General features: G+C 40.0%; 1 protein-coding gene across 4 annotated transcripts in view; it reads right to left on the bottom strand.

Moving 5' to 3' along the window:
• Window positions 1-19,655, bottom strand: part of MYO3A (myosin IIIA) — a 139,791-nt gene that overhangs the window by 57,663 nt on the left and 62,473 nt on the right. For 3 of the 4 annotated variants that reach the window (XM_060782425.2, XM_060782427.2, XM_060782428.2), the window contains exons 8-14: window positions 18,843-18,908; window positions 17,393-17,548; window positions 4,632-4,731; window positions 2,784-2,900; window positions 2,574-2,678; window positions 2,402-2,485; window positions 1,144-1,346 (exon numbers count right to left, since the gene is read on the bottom strand). In XM_060782425.2, the coding sequence (XP_060638408.2) occupies window positions 1,144-1,346; window positions 2,402-2,485; window positions 2,574-2,678; window positions 2,784-2,900; window positions 4,632-4,731; window positions 17,393-17,548; window positions 18,843-18,908 (831 nt within the window). Of the gene's footprint in view, window positions 1-1,143; window positions 1,347-2,401; window positions 2,486-2,573; window positions 2,679-2,783; window positions 2,901-4,631; window positions 4,732-17,392; window positions 17,554-18,842; window positions 18,909-19,655 lie in introns of those variants that run through there. The other variant, XM_067470339.1, reaches the window with a different exon arrangement.

The following is a 19,655-nucleotide window of genomic DNA, read 5'->3' as shown; positions in this document are numbered from 1 at the left end:
GAGCCTTACTGCACTGTCTGGAAATTACAATATGTAAAGTTGTAGGAGATGTGGACAGTAGTAATGGGTGCGGTACCAGTATCATTCGATTAATTCATGTTTCTGTTTTGTTCCATCCATTCAGATGGCATGAAATGGTACAACCTTTTCCAGTACAGAAAAAGCATTGAAACAAAATGGAAAGTAGGAAAAGAAACAATTTGATCGCCTGCTTTTTGGACCTCTGAGCCCTGCCTGTCAGGCCAATCAGCGGAGGAAAAGAACACCATCCGCCTCACCTGCTCCCTGCCTTGACTCGCCTCACCCCCCAATGCTCTGCAGACTAAGGGAAAGCATTACATATGGTATCTTAAGCCCTTTCTTTAACCTCACTTCTCTTCTGCAGATGGAGAGTTAAACTTCTCAGAATTAGTGGAATCTTAAGTAACTCTGGTGCTTTTAATTCAGGTTGTAATGAAGGATATAAGTACAAACCATGCCATGTTTTTAAGGAGATTTTATGTATAGAAAGAAACCCCCCCCCCCTAAAAATCAGGGGATGACCCAAACATTACAAAACATGGTGAGCAAAGAGTAGTAGATGTCCTCTCCATGTGTGGCCATTTTCACCCCTCTAGCCTTGAAACAGAGGAGAAGGGGAGCCTGGAAAGAACATCCATGTTGGCCAATAAAAATGTTTGTGTTTTTCAAATGCAGAACAAAACGCCCATTTGGATAGGATCCCTGTTTTTGGAAGCAGCGAACAAAAATGAAACTGCAACTGATAGCGATTCCATACAAATGCACAAGACTAGTGGTCACATATAGCATATCAAAACATAGTAAGAGTTCTGGAGGAAGGATGAAAGTTAAAAACTAAGATATATTTGTATGAAACTGTAATAATTTTTTGTCTTTGTGTATCTCTGTCCATTTATCAAAAAATGTTTGATTTGTGGTGCATGTGTGTCTGTATGGGGGACAAAATCATACAGTTCTTATATATTCATACTGCAATTTCAGTGGCCTTACACATATTTTAAATCCAATTCCACCCCTCACCGTTATATGTTATATCACCTTTAGACTTCATCTGAAACAAACATGCTATTTTAACTTTTCTCCCCTACTCCAGAAATGTGAATCTTTGCTCATGTTACTTACACAGCTTGATGTATGACTCTAGATTTTTCTAGAAGATATTCTGAAATCAGAGCGCTTACAACAGTTCCACTGGAAGTGAATTTCATTTCTAGATACTTTCCAAATCTGCTTGAATTATCATTAATAATAGTACCCGCATTTCCAAATGCCTCCAGCAGATTATTGACTTGGAGAATCTTTTCCTGAAGAGTCCTGTTATTAGCCTGGATGGGCATTAAAAACAACAACCCAGAGCACTTTAGTGGGGAAAGCAGTTTCACTGTGTATCTCTGATAAAGTATACATAACTCAATATAGGATACTTTTATTGTAACCCTACTTTATTCACGTTTACCATGATGCCTCTCATCACCAATAAATGGCAAGAAAAATGGCCGAGTTCCTAGGTAGTTTTTTTAAATGAAATCCTCCAAGGAGTAGTGTTTATCAAACTTTCCTCCCACCCATCCAAAAATGGAAAGGGAATCACTACCCACCAAAACAGCTACAACAGCACTTCTTACTAGAGCAGGATGTAACAGCAGTGGTGGCCACTGTGCCAAAAAGCACACAACAAGTTGTTTCACTCAGGCACAAGCCTTTTTGCAACATTTTCTAGTGCTGCTGTGCTATCTGTGTGCATTGAGCCAAAAAGTAAACAAGTTGTTTCAGTTATCCAAATGGGGCGTGGTTTGGTCCGTCCCCCACCCCACCAAACCCCACCCCATCCACTCCACTCCACTCCAGTCAGCCATAGCAACTTAAAAATATTTAAATTTATTTTGATAAAAAAAATTAAATTCCCCAGAATCAGGAGATGTGCTAATCTTTCTGAAACTTGGGAGAAATTATGCCCAGGTTATGTTATGTAATTGTAGATAAATTCAAGGAAATAGCTCTTGTACTTTGTTTTTTAGAAGAAGGTTTTTGTAAAGTCTAAAAAAGTTCCAAAAATCAATAGATAAGTGAAATGTTCTGAAACTTTGGGGGTAGGGATATGTTCTACCATTGTAGCAAGTTTCACCTCAATAGCTCTAAAAAAGAGTGAGAATGGAACCCCGAAAGTCCCCCGAACAATTACTTAATGAAATAATAACAAATAATTAGTTACTCTCATTTAAGTAACGAAATACACACTTATGATATTTTAGAAACACTTTAGAAACAATTCACCAGCACTCCCTAATTTTGTAATGAGTATTGAAATTTATTTTCATCGATTGCACAGGCCTAATAACTAGTAATGGAAACATGGTGTGGAGAGTAGAATTTTTCTTACCTTTCCAAGGACAGTCAGCTGTTGGACCAAAAGGTGGGCACTCTGTGTCTTTCCTGCTCCACTTTCCCCAGAAATAACAATACACTGAAGGTAAGACCCAAAGATCATTTGTTATCAACATATTTCTGCACATCTATGATAAGTATCTTGCTTTGAAAGACATTAATGTTACCTGATCTGAATTATATGTGACCATGGACTGGTAGGCAATATCTGCCACAGCAAAAATATGAGGAGGATTGGCAGTCCGTTTGGCCCCAATGTACAGTCTGGATTGCTGAAAGAAAGAGCAGAGAACATTTATTTACTTCATTATGCAATCCTATCCTCAGGCATTTCTAGTCTTCCAAACTAGTTCTGTCAGAAGGTATACATTTCATACCTGTGTAGCATAAAGGTCTAAGTTCCGAAAAGGATTGACTGCAATAAGAATGTCTCCCACGTAAGTGTAGATCTGATCCCTGGCGTAGCTCTTCTGAAGTTGCTCAGTTACTGAATTCTGTTAAAGGAAGGGTAGGCAGTGATGGGTAGGATACAGAGAAAGCATTTATTTCATGGCTGCTTTCTGGTTTTTTTTAAATAATACAAGCTTTGAACAAAGATGACAAGTTATGCTTTCCAGGTATCTTCAAACAGATATGAGCCATGTCCCAGCGTTCAAATTATTGAGTTTCACCATTGCCATATAACGACATCTTGAGAGCTGTGTATCAACATTCAAATTCAGTAGCATTAAACTTGCTAGGAATACAGGCATAACTTATAGCACACAATTGTTCCAGCTATTTCAGTGTACATAAATCTAGGTTTCTGATAGGAAAACATTCCAGCTCCAGATGGAGATGGTGGTGACCAAATTTGGGAACTTCTGCATGTAAAGCATGAGTTACAACTTCCTTTACTTGGAATGGATTACAACTCTATCCAACCCCTTACAGCTCACTGGATCCTAGGGTTTCTAGATCTCAGACAATCCTCTCTGATTATCAAGGCAAGAGGGAGGAATCTTTGGGCAAGAGTATTATATTGAAAATTATGTATTTGTACATATTAAGAACAGAAGGAATATTATCTATTATTCGTCTCCCAATCAAAAAATGGGATTCCTGTCAAGATGAATAGCAGACTAATAAGACCTTTGTGTAGTTTTCTCTCAGTATCCAAATGCTCAATAATTTTCTACAGGGTTTTTATGTGCAGAGTTTTGTTGTTGTACAACTCCTGCATTTTCCCTAGAAAAAATATGTTTCTTGCACAGGAAACAATGTTTTTATTCACGAAATGCCTGTGGTTTTTTTCTTTTTGCACAGATCATTTTTTTTCTCCTCCAGAATACTTTGGGACATTAAAAACCCTAACTCAATGCATCTCACTAGTGTGCCATGTGCTGCATATCCTTGATGTAACACTATGGTCTAGATCCAATTTTATCTCGAAGTAGAGTAGGACCAATATGACTAGTATTACTTTTAAACTTCCTTCCATTCAATGTCCTCAGTTTTACACCTACCTAAAAAAATATATATAACGGGGGTAGGCAAGATAATTGTTACTTCTGTCTTCTGTTAACTTAGCTTTTTAAAAGGTTCAATCAGAACCCGGAGAAGTTGGGTTTCTTTGGTATATAACTGCATCTAGACAGCAGAATTAACTTGGTTTGGAACTATTTTAACCGCCAGCTCCCATATTCCACAGCAATGAGCCATGGCAGTTAAAGTGGTGTTAAACTGCATTAATTCTATAGTGCAGGTGTGACCTTAGAATCTCTCCATCAGTTCAGGAGTTAAGTCCACAACTCTAATTTCCAAGCTTTTAATGCTGTTTTGTGTTCTGGCAAAACAATCCTTTCAACATATGGTTTATGACAGTGTAAATAAATATTAGGCTCTCACCCAAATAACCTAGATTAATCACACTCATTAACTTGGCTATCACTGCAATAATTGTTTAGCATTGCACAGTTGTTTCAGAAATAAAACATACTCTACAATTTCACTGATCAAGGGATAATTCCAAGTTAACCTAGATGCAGGACAGTTAAAGGTCAGCTTTATACACAATGTGAGAACCCACCTTTATGTGTTATTTATTTTAATTCGATTTCAGCAATTTCTTGGCCAGCATTCCCTTTATTCCTTTATCCGATTTGTCGTTGAACTACTCCTTTGGGTTTCACAATATTGAGCATAACATTTTTAACAATTCACAAAAGTTTTCACTATTATATTACCTCATCTAACACTTCCAAAGTTGCCAGGTCATCTACATCCTCCTGGTTTCCAACAGGAGACCTAATGTAATTCCCTTTCTTGGTATGAATGCGCTCAAATCTGTTGAAGAAAGAAACCATGGGAGAACATAAGTACACAGAAAGAAAATACTTAAAGAGAAGAACAGGTTACTCACCTGTAACAGTCATTCTTCAAGTGGTCATTTGTTTCTTCTTGTTGCTATTTCTTGTTTGTGGCTGTTACATGCCTTAAAAGTTGTTTAGTTCTCTGCAGCTCTTTAGACAACCTTCACTGTTATGTGCCTTTAACCACATTGTAATATTGCCCAGCAAAGAGGTTTGGACGTCCACAATATAATTGGGCCACACACTGTTGCGTCCACATTGTGCCCAATGTAATCCCATCCTGTGCCTGTTGGAATCTGTTAGTATAAATGGCACTGAAGGGGATCATTAACAATAATGTGTAGTGCCACAGTGTTGGACTGATGGGAGGAGTTCTTTTTTTTAAGACAAAGGACTCCAAGAAGGTGGTTTGAAATAATATATCAACAAGTACCACTCTTAGAGGGGCTACAGATCACTGGATCCCGCAGTTGCCCTGAAGGACCTCCAGTTTTTGAATTAAACAACCTCTATATCACACAAATATTTGAGGGCACGCCCTAAAATCTCAGCCATGAGTGTCTGGGGAACATGCTTTTACCTTTCTTTCTCAATTTGCCATGTGCTTGATTACACTGCCCTGAAGACCACATACTTCTGTCAGAAAGATGCACATAGTTCTTCTGTCATCACCCAATAACACCAGGTCATTTTCAGGCTCTCCTCCCAGCATAAGGATGGGGTGAGCAGCCCCATCCTTCTGCTGGGAGGAGGGTGAGACGTGTGGCAGCTGAGAGTGCTCCGGAGGGCTCTTGGCCATTGCATGCCTTCTTTAGGCTATCCTCCCAGCATAAGGATGGGGCCACTCACGTCGTCCTTTAGAGTGCATTGCCCGCCTTGCTCCCCCATGTCGTCCTTCTCTCCTCTCGGCATAAAGATGGGGTCTTGCTTTTGACTGAGAGAAGGGTCAGAAGGAGGGCCCAAGGAAGGCATGCGGTGGCTGAAAGCAATTCACAAGTTACCTTCCTCACGTGTCCTTTCAGCCAGAAGACAGGGGAAATAAGAGGGCTGGACATAAGTGTCTAAAGGACCGCATCTGGCCCATGGGCCCATGCCTGCACTAACACTATGTATGCAACACAATTTTTGTTCCTCTGTTATAAATGTCATTTCCCAATTGGTTTTATCATATAACATAGAAAAGGTTTATTAAATTTTAAAAACTTTGTTTATGTGGGATGTCCTGCAGCAAATTTTGCTATAGTAGTTTAATGATTATCTCATAGAGTCTCAACCACTTCAACATAGTTTGTGGCAACCACAAAAACGCTTCTAGGGTCTAACAACTACTTTCAAAGTATCACACAATTAAACAGGAAATAACACTTTTAAACCAGGAACAGGTTTGTTTTTCAAATTTTGTTACATAGTGTAATTTGTCAATAAAAGAGGCTATTGTAGAAGGTATCGGGTGATAATCCCTGATCCCAAGGTAAATATCCAGTTCATACTGATCTGCATTTTCTGGTCTATTTGTGTACATACTCACAAATAGCATGGCAAGCATCCAAAGGTGATTAAGACCCCATTATAAATCTTTTGTTGTTGTTAACACTTAATGATCTGGTATCAGATCATTAAGTGTGATATTACACTGACATATTTTGAAGTGCTCTGAAACTTAAACGTTGCTTGGTAAAGGAACATTTTTTTTGAATCAGGCTGCTGACATTTCAATTAGGGCAAATTATACTTAGCCTTTTAAAAATGTAATTTTAGGCAATTTGCTTGGTAAAGCTGTTCATGAAGGCCATCCTCTTTCCTGCACATGTCCTGTTGACAGGGTGACTTTGTCCAAGCCTCTTTGGTAGATGCATCATTCACGATAGATGTAAGAACTGACAGTTTATCCTTCCCATTCTATTTTTTTCCTTCCGCCCAAGGAAAAACCTAGACCTTGAATCAACTTGACATTTCACATCCCTGATGTTAACCATTACATAGTATGAAATATTTTTAGCACATTGGCAAACATAGAGAAATTTAGTGCTAGAACAATTCCAGTGCAGTATCAACATTCAGCCTAGAGGTTTTAACAACCCAAGAAGCCAGTGAAAGATAAAATAAGCCAAACTAATGGAAGTTTGCCTATAATCATCCACATGGATTTTTCTTCTCTTGCATCATTGTTTCTTCTCACTGAGAACTCACCAATGTTTCCCTTAAAAATATGTAAAAGGTATATACAGTTCTAGGGGAAAATCTACTACAGCTATGCCATTTCATGCAAAGCTCATCAAGCAACTTATGTTGTTTCCTACATTGTGTACACAGAAGATAATACAACACTACAATATTTAGCTGGCTTTGAAGCCAAAGGGTGATTTTAATTCTTTAGGACCAAAGAGTTTAATTTTTAGGACCAAAAACAATTCTGTATCTGGCATCACTCAATGTGTTTTCTTCACCATTGTGCTCATGGACATCGTAAACAGAACAACGCTATTGTTCCCCCACCTAAGTATCTCTATCAGTGAAATCATTATTCGTAGTATGTGCAACAGACACTCAGTTCCATACGCATCGTCAAGAGCCTGACAGCCTGATCCATGGAGGGAGCATTGACAACAGAATGACTCAAGGCATTTATTGTTTCTGCTCATTTTCTCTCTGCCCCTGGCTGCCTACCTCCTTTGCTGTCTTTCACAATCAAAGCAAAATGAGGTCACTGGAGCTCTTTTGGTCCAATTGTCAGAATGCACCAAAGAGTAGTTTTTGATGGATACTAAAATAGCACAGGGAATGCCAACTCCTTAGAAATTGGTTGTCGTTTCAAAGGCAATTTTTGTCTGATAGGGAAAATTCCTAGGCTAGCTCAGCAATCTCAAATTACAGAAACACAAAGAAGCAAAAACAAAGAAGGAATAACTGTAACAACATTACACCTTTAGAAGGCTTAAAAATAAATGACAACCATAGGCCTGGATGTTCCAGGAGCATGCAGCAGAATGTCACCTTGCAGGGAGAACTGGGCATGCAGTTTTTGGCACAGAACTCCCCTTGTGACATTAAGTACCATCCTTTAGGATATTGGTGGGGAAATAATTGTCCCTTTTAAAGCCTGTCATTATCTGATTATTCCATATGACCAGTTGGAATGAAGATGGGAAACTACAACAGGAATTGAGTCAATGTCTACCCTGGTGTCTTCCTGCTAAACCAGAAATGGCATGACATCATTTCTGGTTTTGTTTTCAGTTTTTGGCCTTGGGATATGAGGTAGAGATCACTAAGGGCAAATTAAGGACAACTGACATATTTTTCGGTGGTGCTTCCATGATTTAAGTAATTTAGGTGTAAAAAACAATCTTGTTAGCAGGTCTGGTGGCTTTGGGTTGGGTGGAAAAAGGAGTTGAGGAAAATATGTGGTCCATGACCTACACTCTTCCCATTCCTTAGTTGGAGTCTGATTCAAAAGTGGTTGTTTCACCAGAAGACACAGGGATTTCTATTTAATCCAAGAGGGCAATCCTTGATCTTCCATAAATTGCTATACTATATGCTGGTTGGGATGAATGAGAACGGTTGTCCAACAACTTCTGAGGGACCAGATTTGCCTATGCCACGTGGGAGGGCAAAATTCCTTCCTTCCTTCCTTCCTTCCTTCCTTCCTTTTCTCATCCCCTCTTCTCCTTTTTCTTTCGTTTTTGGAAAATTGCTCAGTGAAGACTTATCTGTTGGCTACTTCTCAAACCTTTGAAATCAGACAGCTGTGACTTAAATGAATCCCTTTGGTGGGAAGCGGCGGGGTACAAATAAAGCTTCTTCTTCTCCTCCTTCTCCTCTTCCACCTTCTTATTGGTAGAAATGCAAGTATAAACACTACCTCCAAGGGACAGAGGGAGCTTTTTAGAAACTGCTCTCCCTTTTATTATGCTTTGAATTCCATTTTATTTGATTCTGTGAAATTAAATTAAATTTTTCTCCATTGCACTAGTCTGCCTGAACCTTTCTGAACCTTTCACAGCCTTCTACATGCTCATATGTTCTTTTATTCTATATGGTAGTGAAGAATGGCTTTAAGAAAAATGAAATTACCCCCAAGGGCACAGCTGAAAATGAACAATTATTAATTGCTCAGCAGACTAGTGATTGCTACAAGTTTGTATATATTTTTGTGTTTCAATACAGAACCGTTATAGAATACATAATTAGCAGGCCAGCAAATGAACACAATTTCAAAGGAAAGAATTGGCAAGACCTCCTCAGAATATTCCTTGCCTAAGAAAACCGTATTAAATGTATGGCATCACCACAGTCACAATGTGAGTTGAAGGTGTGCAAGTACACAAAGAAACATCAACACTGTCTAGTCTTGGAGTTCGAAAAATTTCTCAAATATAACATATCAGCTGTCATTAGTTATTTTTCAAAGTACTACATTAGGCATTACTAATTACTAACATGTGAGTTCTTAATTGCATTATTAATATTTACAAGAGAAATAATTAGGAAAATTGGCAATCATCCATCTTCCAAACTACCATCCCCAAAGATTTTAGAAGTAAAAAAAGAAAATGTGGCTTGCAAAACTGGGTTGTTGTTTTTTTTTTTTTTGTCATGTCAGGAGCGACTTGAGAAACTGCAAGTCGTTTCTGGTGTGAGAGAATTGGCCATCTGCAAGGACGTTACTCAAGGGACACTCAAATGTTTTGATGTTTTACCACCCTTGTGGGAGGCTGCTCTCATGTCCCCACATGGAGAGCTGGAGCTGATAGAGGGAGCTCATTCGCACTCTCTCCGGATTCGAACCTCCGACCTGTCGATTTTCGGTCCTACTGGCACTGAGGTTTAATGCATTGTGCCACTGGGGGCTTCTGCAAAACTAGTAATGGCATAAGTTTTTATATTGCTTGTTCATTCGTTCAGTCGTCTCCGACTCTTCGTGACCTCATGGACCAGCCCACGCCAGAGCTCCCTGTCGGCCGTTACCACCCCCAGCTCCCTCAAGGTCAGTCCGGTCACTTCAAGGATGCCATCCATCCATCTTGCCCTTGGTCGGCCCCTCTTCCTTTTGCCTTCCACTTTCCCCAGCATAATTGTCTTCTCTAGGCTTTCCTGTCTCCTCATGATGTGGCCAAAGTACTTCAACTTTGTCTCTAGTATCTTTCCCTCCAGTGAGCAGTCGGGCTTTATTTCCTGGAGGATGGACTGGTTGGATCTTCTCGCAGTCCAAGGCACTCTCAGAACTTTCCTCCAGCACCACAGCTCAAAAGCATCGATCTTCCTTCGCTCAGCCTTCCCTAAGGTCCAGCTCTCACATCCGTAGGTTACTACAGGGAATACCATGGCTTTGACTAGGCGGATCTTTGTTGCCAGTCTGATGTCTCTACTCTTTACTATTTTATCGAGATTGGACATTGCTCTCCTCCCAAGAAGTAAGCGTCTTCTGATTTCCTGGCTACAGTCTGCATCTGCAGTAATCTTTGCACCTAGAAATACAAAGTCTGTCACGGCCTCCACGGTTTCTCCCTCTATTTTCCAGTTGTCAATCATTCTTGTTGCCATAATCTTGGTTTTTTTGACGTTTAGCTGCAACCCGGCTTTTGCACTTTCTTCTTTCACCTTGATTAGAAGGCTCCTCAGCTCCTCCTCGCTTTCGGCCATCAGAGTGGTGTCATCTGCATATCTGAGGTTGTTAATGTTTCTTCCAGCAATTTTCACCCCAGCTTTGCATTCCTCAAGCCCCGCACATCGCATGATGTGTTCTGCATACAAGTTAAAGAGGTTGGGTGAGAGTATGCAGCCTTGCCGTACGCCTTTCCCAATCTTGAACCAGTCTGTTGTTCCGTGGTCAGTTCTTACTGTAGTTACTTGGTCCTTGTACAGATTCCTCAGGAGAGAGACAAGGTGGCTTGGGATGCCCATCCCACTAAGAACTTGCCACAGTTTATTATGATCCACACAGTCAAAGGCTTTAGAATAGTCAATGAAGCAGAAGTAGATGTTTTTCTGAAACTCCCTGCCTTTCTCCATTATCCAGCGGATATTGGCAATCTGGTCTCTCGTTCCTCTGCCTTTTCTAAACCCAGCTTGAACATCTGGCAACTCTCGCTCCATGTATTGCTGGAGTCTTCCTTGCAGAATCTTGAGCATTACCTTGCTGGCATGAGAAATAAGGGCCACTGTACGGAAGTTTGAGCAGTCTTTCGCATTTCCCTTTTTTGGTATGGGGATATAAGTTGATTTTTTCCAGTCTGATGGCCATTCTTGTGTTTTCCATATTTGCTGGCAAATGGCATGCATCACCTTGACAGCATCATCTTTTAAGATTTTAAACAGTTCAGCTGGGATCCCGTCGTCTCCTGCTGCCTTGTTGTTAGCAATGCTTCTTAAGGCCCATTCAACCTCACTCCTCAGGATGTCTGGTTCTAATTCATTCACCACACCGTCAAAACTATCCTCGATATTATTATCCTTCCTATACAGATCTTCTGTATAGTCTCGCCACCTTCTCTTGATCTCTTCAGCTTCTGTTAGGTCCCTGCCATCTTTGTTTCTTATCATACCAATTTTTGCCTGAAATTTACCTCCAATGTTTCTAATTTTCTGGAAGAGGTCTCTTGTCCTTCCTATTCTGTTGTCTTCTTCCACTTCCATGCATTGCTTATTTAAAAATAGTTCCTTATCTCTTCTGGCTAACCTCTGGAATTGCGCATTTAACTGGGCATATCTCCCCTTATCCCTGTTTCCTTTTGCTTTCCTCCTTTCTTGGGCTACTTCCAGTGTCTCAGCAGACAACCATTTTGCCTTCTTGGTTTTCTTTTTCTTTGGGACGTACTTTGTTGCCGCCTCCTGAACAATGTCTCGGACTTCTGTCCATAGTTCTTCTGGGACTCTGTTTACTAAATCTAGTCCTTCAAATCTGTTCTTCACTTCCACTGTATATTCGCTAGGAATGTTAGTGAGATCATATCTAACTGGTCTGTGTATTTTCCCTGATCTCTTTAGTTTTATTCTAAATTGGGCAATAAGAAGTTCATGATCTGAGCTACAGTCAGCCCCGGGTCTTGTTTTCACCGAATGGATGGATGTCCGCCACCTTCGGCTGCAAAGGATGTAGTCAATCTGGTTTCGATGTTGACCGTCTGGTGAGGTCCATGTGTAAAGCCGTCTTTTAGGTTGTTGGAAGAGAGTATTCGTTATACACAGCGAGTTTTCCTGGCAAAATTCTATCAGCCTGCGTCCCGCTTCATTTTGTTCTCCCAGACCATGCTTGCCTGTGATCCCTGTTGTCATTTGACTTCCCACCTTGGCATTCCAGTCTCCTGTAATGAAAATAATGTCTCTTTTTGGTGTATTATCCAGTAGGTCCTGCAGATCCTCATAGAACTGATCTACTTCTGCTTCTTCAGCAGCTGTGGTTGGGGCGTATATTTGGATCACTGTAATGTTGAAAGGCTTTCCTTGCACTCGGATTGAGATCATTCTGTCATTTTTTGGGTTGTATCCAAGCACCGCTTTAGCGAATTTCTTATTAATTATGAAGGCTACTCCATTTCTTCGATGTTCCTCTTGTCCGCAGTAGTAGATCTGGTGGTCATCTGATGTGAAGTGGCCCATTCCAGTCCATTTCAGTTCGCTGACCCCCAGAATGTCTATCTTAAGTCTTGACATCTCACCAATAACAACATCCAATTTGCCCTGGCTCATAGATCTTACATTCCAGGTTCCTATGGTGTGTTGATCTTTAGAGCATCGGATTCGTCGTTCGCCTCCAGTACCGTCGGCCGCTAGCCTTCCTTTCGGCTTTGAGCTAGCTGCGTCATCACATCTGGGGCTAGTTGAACTTATCCTCTGCTCCTCCCCAGTAGCATTTTGGCCATCTTCCGACCTGGGAGTCCCATCTTCCAATGGCATACCGACATATCTCTGGTTGTACTGGTCCATTTAGTTTTCTTGGCAAGGATACTGGAGTGGTTTGCCATTGCCTTCCCCAGGGATTTTTATATATAGTTTTTATATATATATATAATAAGTACGATATACATCTTATAAGGAAAAAAAACTTATGCAAAACTGGTAATGGTATAAGTTTTTTTCTTGTAAGATGTACATTTGGTTATGCAATCTTACTTATATGAAAAAATTGTGGCATTACCAATTTAAAAATTATATTATTTTTATAATAATGTCTTTCAGCATTGTTGTCGACAATATATTATTTACTAAGCAAACAATGAGAGACAATTTATTTGGTCTCTGTTTGCAACACAAAAAGCACTTCTTCCTGGAATTACTTTATACAACTTTTCTGTGGACAGGTCTCAATTCATTAAACTGAAGAACAGTTTCACTTTCCATTAGGGTTTTTAACCAAGATTAAAGCAACATATCATGGTTTACACTTACTTCTATGTAAATGCCATGTCTAGAACGTTCTTCTAATTTTTATAGGGAGCTGTTTCTGAATATGTATTTTCTGAAAACCTATGGGTCACACCTAGCTTCTTCAACATCTCATTGAGGAATGTATTTTCCTTGCCTTTTATCACTGCTAAAGGTCATCCTGTAAATTCTTTCCAAATGCCTACAGGGTTGTTTTATGTTTGTGTGTGAAAAGGCTTTGTAGTAAAACCTAATTGGATCAGCTACAAAAACCACAAGCATCACTACATTTTTTCCTGGATTGGCAAACACAAATGGACAGATGAAGCAACAGAAGACAAACTGATCTTGCCAGATAATGCTTGATGGAATAGCCTCTCTCCTCCAGTGTCACTTTTACTCATCTAATTGCTATGCACTGGAGCATGTTAGGCGAGGCCAAACTGTTTTATATGGATGAGCTGTAGAGGTCAAGGAGAAAGAATGCCGTAAAGCACACTGTAGCCTTTTCTGACATGCTTAAAAGTCAAAAGTCACCTCTCAATGAATACTTCTGAACACTGATTTGGAAGTCTTCTACTTCCAAGAAAGGGGGATGCTGCTTCAAGGCAAGGGACCCAAATCTCCCTCTTTGCTGCGGATCACACTAAAGACAACATGAGCTACCACATCTAATTTTGCTACCTTGAGGAAAACTTGGGAGAAACAAAAGGGGATGTGAGGGCTGTATTTGGCTTGTGAGATACAGGATGCCCACCTTTGCTTAGAACCAAATACAAGGAGAGAGACAAAATGCTGCTCTGTTTCACACAGAGATCCTGTGGGCCAGGGGATCATACCAGATTGCTGCTGTAACAAACTGGTGTTGTCTGTGCTAATGTTTCTTATTAAAATTCTAAACTGGATATTAAGTAAAAGGAAAATGGTCACTTGAGGGGGTGGAATTTTTAGTTATTGCAGTTTTCTAATTAGCCAAAATTATGGATTTTGATATGACCTATGGACATTGAGGGTCATTTTATGTATGGAGAGAGGGTGCACACCACCAGCATTTTCTAATCCAAGCATTCAAAAAAGGCCCAAAGCAGCACCATGGTGCGAATAGACAGTATAGAGTATCCTTTTCCCAGGATGGACTATGCCAATGTTTCTCAACCTTCCTAATGCAGCGACTCCTTAATACAGTTCATCATGTTGTGGTGACTCTCAACCATAAAATTACTTTCCTTGCCACTTCGGTCATCTTGCTACTGTTATGAATTGTAATGTAAATACATGCAGGATGTATTTTCATTCACTGGACCAAGTCTGGCACAAATACTCAATATGCCCAACTTTGAATAATGGTGGGCTTGAGGGGATTGATTTTGTCATTTGGGACTTAAAGTTGCTGAGATTTATAGTTCACCTATAATCAATGAGCATTTTGAATTCCACCAATGATGGAATTGAACCCAACTTGGCACACAGAACTGCCATGACCAACAGAATATACAGGAAGGGTTTGGTGGGCACTGACCTTGAGTTTTGGAGTTGTAGTTCACCTACATCCATAGAGTACTATCGACTCAAACAATGATGGATCTGGACCAAACTTGGCACAAATACTCCATATGCCCAAATGCGAACACCGGTGGAGTTTGGGGGAAATAGACCCTGACATTTGGGAGAATGTATAGTTCACCAGCAACCAAGAGCATTCTGAACCCCAACAACAATAGAATTGGACCAAATTTCCCACACAGAACCCCCATGACCAACAGAAAATACAATGTTTTCTGATGGTCTTTGGCAACCCCTCTGAAACCCCCTTGTGACCCTTCCCAGGGGTCCTGAACACCAGATTGAGAAACGCTGGACTATGCTGTTGCCTTTCATCACTTTACTGAAAGAAAAGAAGGATTGTTCCTTTTTAAAATAAGAGTTAAGGTACAGTACTTACATTGACCCTTGGATAAGTTAGTCCAAGATTTGGTCCCATTTTATGACTAAAATTTCTAAACTTATACACAATATATACAGTACTTTGAATGGCAGGATTATAGCTCACAAGCCTCCTTTTCCCCATCTCTGTGCTAGATGGACAGAACCAGTGGTCTAACAATGCACAAGGCAGCCTCACATGCTCAAACAAGAAAAGGAAGGAAAAAATATTTTGCTTGTCGCCAGTGTTGTCACAAGCAATTTCTAATAGATCTCTATAACGTTATGTTCCATACAGCTGCTGCAACCACTTGCTGAAATAAAGAAACTTCACATTTATCAGTGCCAAAATATTGCACTATGTGCTGGAAAACTGGGACACCTACAGTGCGATCTTGAAGAGACACAGACATCAACATTCTCTGCAGCAAATAAGGAACAGTATGGCACTTATTGCTTGAAGAAGTGTTTGCTTGGGAAGATATTTGGGTTTATTGCTTGCATCAAGTCATGCACCTAGTTTCATTTCTTGAGTAAGAGCTCAAGGCTCTCTCATTAGCACTGTATACTAGATTTGCTCCTGGCCAGTGATCCAATGCAGCTTTATTTCTACAGATACTGGCCATATTCCAATTTTATGGATGTTAAAGGCCTCTCTTAGCACTTTAAAAGTGCTGGAAAGAAGAATTGTTTTCATTTCTTGACAGGTCATCCTTATGAGATAAATGACAGGCAATAAAAACAACGAACTAAACACTTAGATCTCACTGGAAGATTGTCAAAAAGGAAGTGCAAAAGCAATTAAGTTGCCATAAATATCAATAAGAAGAAAGGCAGTTGATTTTAATGAGGTTTCTCTATGCAGCTCATTTGATATAGAGAAACGGTCGCATTAACAACTGAAAGGATCAAAAATAAACCTCTCAATCCCCTTTAAAAATATTTTAAAAGAAATCTGGAAACAGTATAGAAATATATCAATATGCATAAATGACTGAATTTCACATGCAGTATGTGAACAAAGTTATTTCAAAGGCTTGATACAAAGCCAAAGTACTTTAGGCAATTTTATAGAAAGGCTACAGATGGAGTGATTCCTGATATACAAAATACAACTCTAAATACCTTTGAAACAAGAATGGCAAAAACCTCAGCTATGTCACATTCTTGCAAATTTCTTAGTAAACCAAGTTGTTTTTAGTGTGATACCATGCCCACTTCATCTTATATCTAGCATATTAAAGTGTGCTCATTTAGATCCAATTAGCCTAGGTCCATTCTTGCAAACTGTCGTGTACCCCTCTGCTGAGGCGGAGGAGGTAGAACAGGAATGTGAAGATGTAGGAGTTGGGGATTTGGGGCCAAGTGTTGAGAAGGAAGAAGAGGGTGAGGAAAACATACTGCTGGTTCCTACATTTCAGGAACGCCAGTGGGCGAAAGAAGAAAGTAGAAGATCAGCTAGCATTGTTGCAAGGATGCAGAGCAATCAGACCTCACCCTAGGAACACCTGTGCAGGGAGCTGAGGGCTATCAATCAGCAATAAAGCAAGTGGTCAATGCTGGCAGCAACCATTCTACTTAGTGCTTCTGTGCTCCAGTTTCTTTTCTTGCAGCTCCAGCCTCTATGAAGTGGGTCAGTCCATTGATATATAATATAGCCTTCCTCTTTTCCCCACTTTCATCTTTTCCTAGCATGACTGTTTTCTCCAGTGAATCATGTTTTCTGATAGATAGCATGTCCAAAGTATAACAGTCTCAGTTTAGTCATTTTGGGTTTGTCGTGGGAGTTCTGATTTGATGTAATCTAAAATCAATTTATTTGAACCAATTTCTCTAAAAGGAAACATATGCACTCTCCCACTACCAATCATTAACATTTATTATCTTCTTACGTGCATGAGAGTCATAGTAAAATGGAAGGAAAAGACTCAAGAATACAGAAAAAATATCTTTAGTAAATGGGCCATTTGCATTTGGAAGTGAATATAGACTCAAATCGAGCATGGAAAAACATCCTGAGAAAGTATTCTAAAGCATCTAGAAAAGGATATTCTAAGCATGCGTGCACTCATTAAGTTGTTTACTAATATTAGTGAGGCTGCATTAAGTAGCCTTTTAGTGAGTGTCATTTTCTTTGGCTTAATCTTCTCTCCAAGTACTTGTTCTAAAAAAGACTGTGATAGCAACTGCATCCCAAACATATAAAGCAACAGATTTGCCTTGCTAGCTGGAAATGATGGAGTTTGTAATCCAGTTAATTTGGAGGCAACTATGTGTGGCAAAGCCAATTTACAGAGATGTTGGCTACTTAAATGGCCTTAAATTGCATTCTACAATAGAAGTACCTTGCTTTTTCTGTGACTCCCATTTGTTGGTGAACTTCAATGAATTCCATCAGTTGCATCTGCAGGATAGTCTCCTTACCTTCCACCTGTTTCACAAAATCATGCTGCAGCAGGTCAGACACAGTTGGGCGTTTCTCATAATCTTTTGTTAAACACCTGGACTGGCAAAAAAAGGAACAACTTTTAGGAAATATAATGCAAGAGGGGAAGCAACAAGGGGCAACAACAAGAGTCAGAAAAGAAAACATGTGGACAAGCATAAGAAAACAGTTCCTGTACTTTGATTTTACCTTTACCATGCTATATTTCATCTATACTCCAGTGACATTATTAGGTAGGAAGAGGATACAGGAATAGTCCTTCTCCTCTTCCTTCTACTTATCACACAGTTTTCATGGCAAGATTTCTTCAGAAGAGGCTTGCCACTGCTTTCCTCTGAGGCTGGGAGAATGTGATTGTTAAAGATCACCAAGTGGGTTTCTATGGCTAGGGATCAAATTGTATGGTGTAGTGCTTGAATCCTGGAATAATGACTTCATCATACGGAGCTAAAATTGGTGTCATGTGCTGATCTAGCCCCAATTACCCATGGAGCTGACTGGCTCCTATCAGACGACATCGTGGGTAAAGGAGGGCGGAACTGGTGCACTGCTGCGGCAACATGGAGGGAAGCCACATGTTCTACACTCGCTCATGCTTCCCCCCATGTGATCACCCTCCCATGGATCCAGGAAATGCAAGGCGTGGGATGCCGGATTCCCCGCACCCCACTGTGAAGTGGAGCACTGCCACCTTCTACCACCGGCCATTTGGTGAAGACCCTTGGAAGCCAGGGTTAAAATTACCACTTGACTATGAAAACCAATGGGTGACCTTGGGCAAGGCACACCCCCACAGCCTCAGAGGTAGACAAGGGCAAACCTTCTGAAAACATATGCCTTAAGGCCACTATTAAGGCAGAAATAACTTGAAGGCACACAACAACAAAACAAGAACAATTTCAACGCTCAAGTTGAGATGGAATGCTGGAAATTATTCCAGTGTGCATCCCATATTTGTGCCCATTAGGTTCAACTACATGCCAATGGCAGCCAATGACTCAGAGACAGTCTAAGGACCACAGCTTCAAGTAGCACTGCTTTGGGGTGCTTGGGATCCATTTTAAATGGCTAAAAATATAAAGAGATAAGAGGGGGGCAGCTCTCAAAGTACCCCCAGTGGGCTGTGCAAATCCGGGCAATTGGCCACCTCTGCTCTAGAACAGTAGAGGGGAGTGCAAGGAAAGTAACACAGCTTTCAAAGCTTAGAGAAAGTAATATTCCTGCTCACTTAAGCCGCCTGAATCATTTCAATGCTACTCAAATAAATACACCACATTACTTTTAAGTGGATGATGCACTTTTACCATGGATTTATTTTTTAATGTCTTAACTGTCAATTTGTCACTCACTTGCTGATAAAGTCATTGAATTCAGATGACCATAGTTCTGGCTGCCTTAATGTCGGAGGTGGATTTCTGCAAAAGAAAAGAGGTCAATACAAAGAATTACAATAGGCTTGAATGTATTCTTCACAACAATAAAGGGAGTGAGAAAAGTGAAGCTGAGTAATGACTTTGGAAAGAGTTCCTAAAAAAACGGTTTTCTCTATTTAAAAGGATCACTGTTTAGAAAAGCATAATGCACTACTGATTGTCTTAATGTTACAAGGCTTTAAAAAAGGAGAGCTTAACAATCACTGCTCAATAAATCAAAAAATGCTATAATTTCCTTGCATTCTGAAATAGATGCTGTGACTAATGACTTCTTTGTCATGATTATTGCATCGCTGACAAACTCCTTTCCACAAGCTGCAGACTTGAACAATTCTTTGAGTTTGCTAATATTTTTAAGAATTGAAGGAGAAAAATTATATTTAATTCCAATTCCTCCAGGATCCTAATCTAACCTACGTAAGCCAACTGCTTTGATTAAGAAGGAGCTGCTCAAAATCTAAGAAAAATGAAGCTTGTTAAGCATTCAGGGAAAGATAAGACATAACATTATAATTAATTTATTCATGGCACTTCACAAATAACAAATTCTGAGAAACAAAGTCCCAAATGTTTTGCCACCACGGCTGCCCTACATCAATCACCAGCTTTTGTCCCCTTCTTTAAAAACAAAACACATTCTGGTGCCTCAAATGTTAGCCCTGTTTCTGGGTATATTTGACCTGAAGATTCCAAAAATGGCACCAGTTTTCTCCTATCCACTCTAGTTTT

This window comes from Anolis sagrei, chromosome 6 (assembly GCF_037176765.1).
Source record: "Anolis sagrei isolate rAnoSag1 chromosome 6, rAnoSag1.mat, whole genome shotgun sequence".
Taxonomy (NCBI): domain Eukaryota; kingdom Metazoa; phylum Chordata; class Lepidosauria; order Squamata; family Dactyloidae; genus Anolis; species Anolis sagrei.
This window is presented reverse-complemented; position numbering and strand designations above follow the sequence as displayed.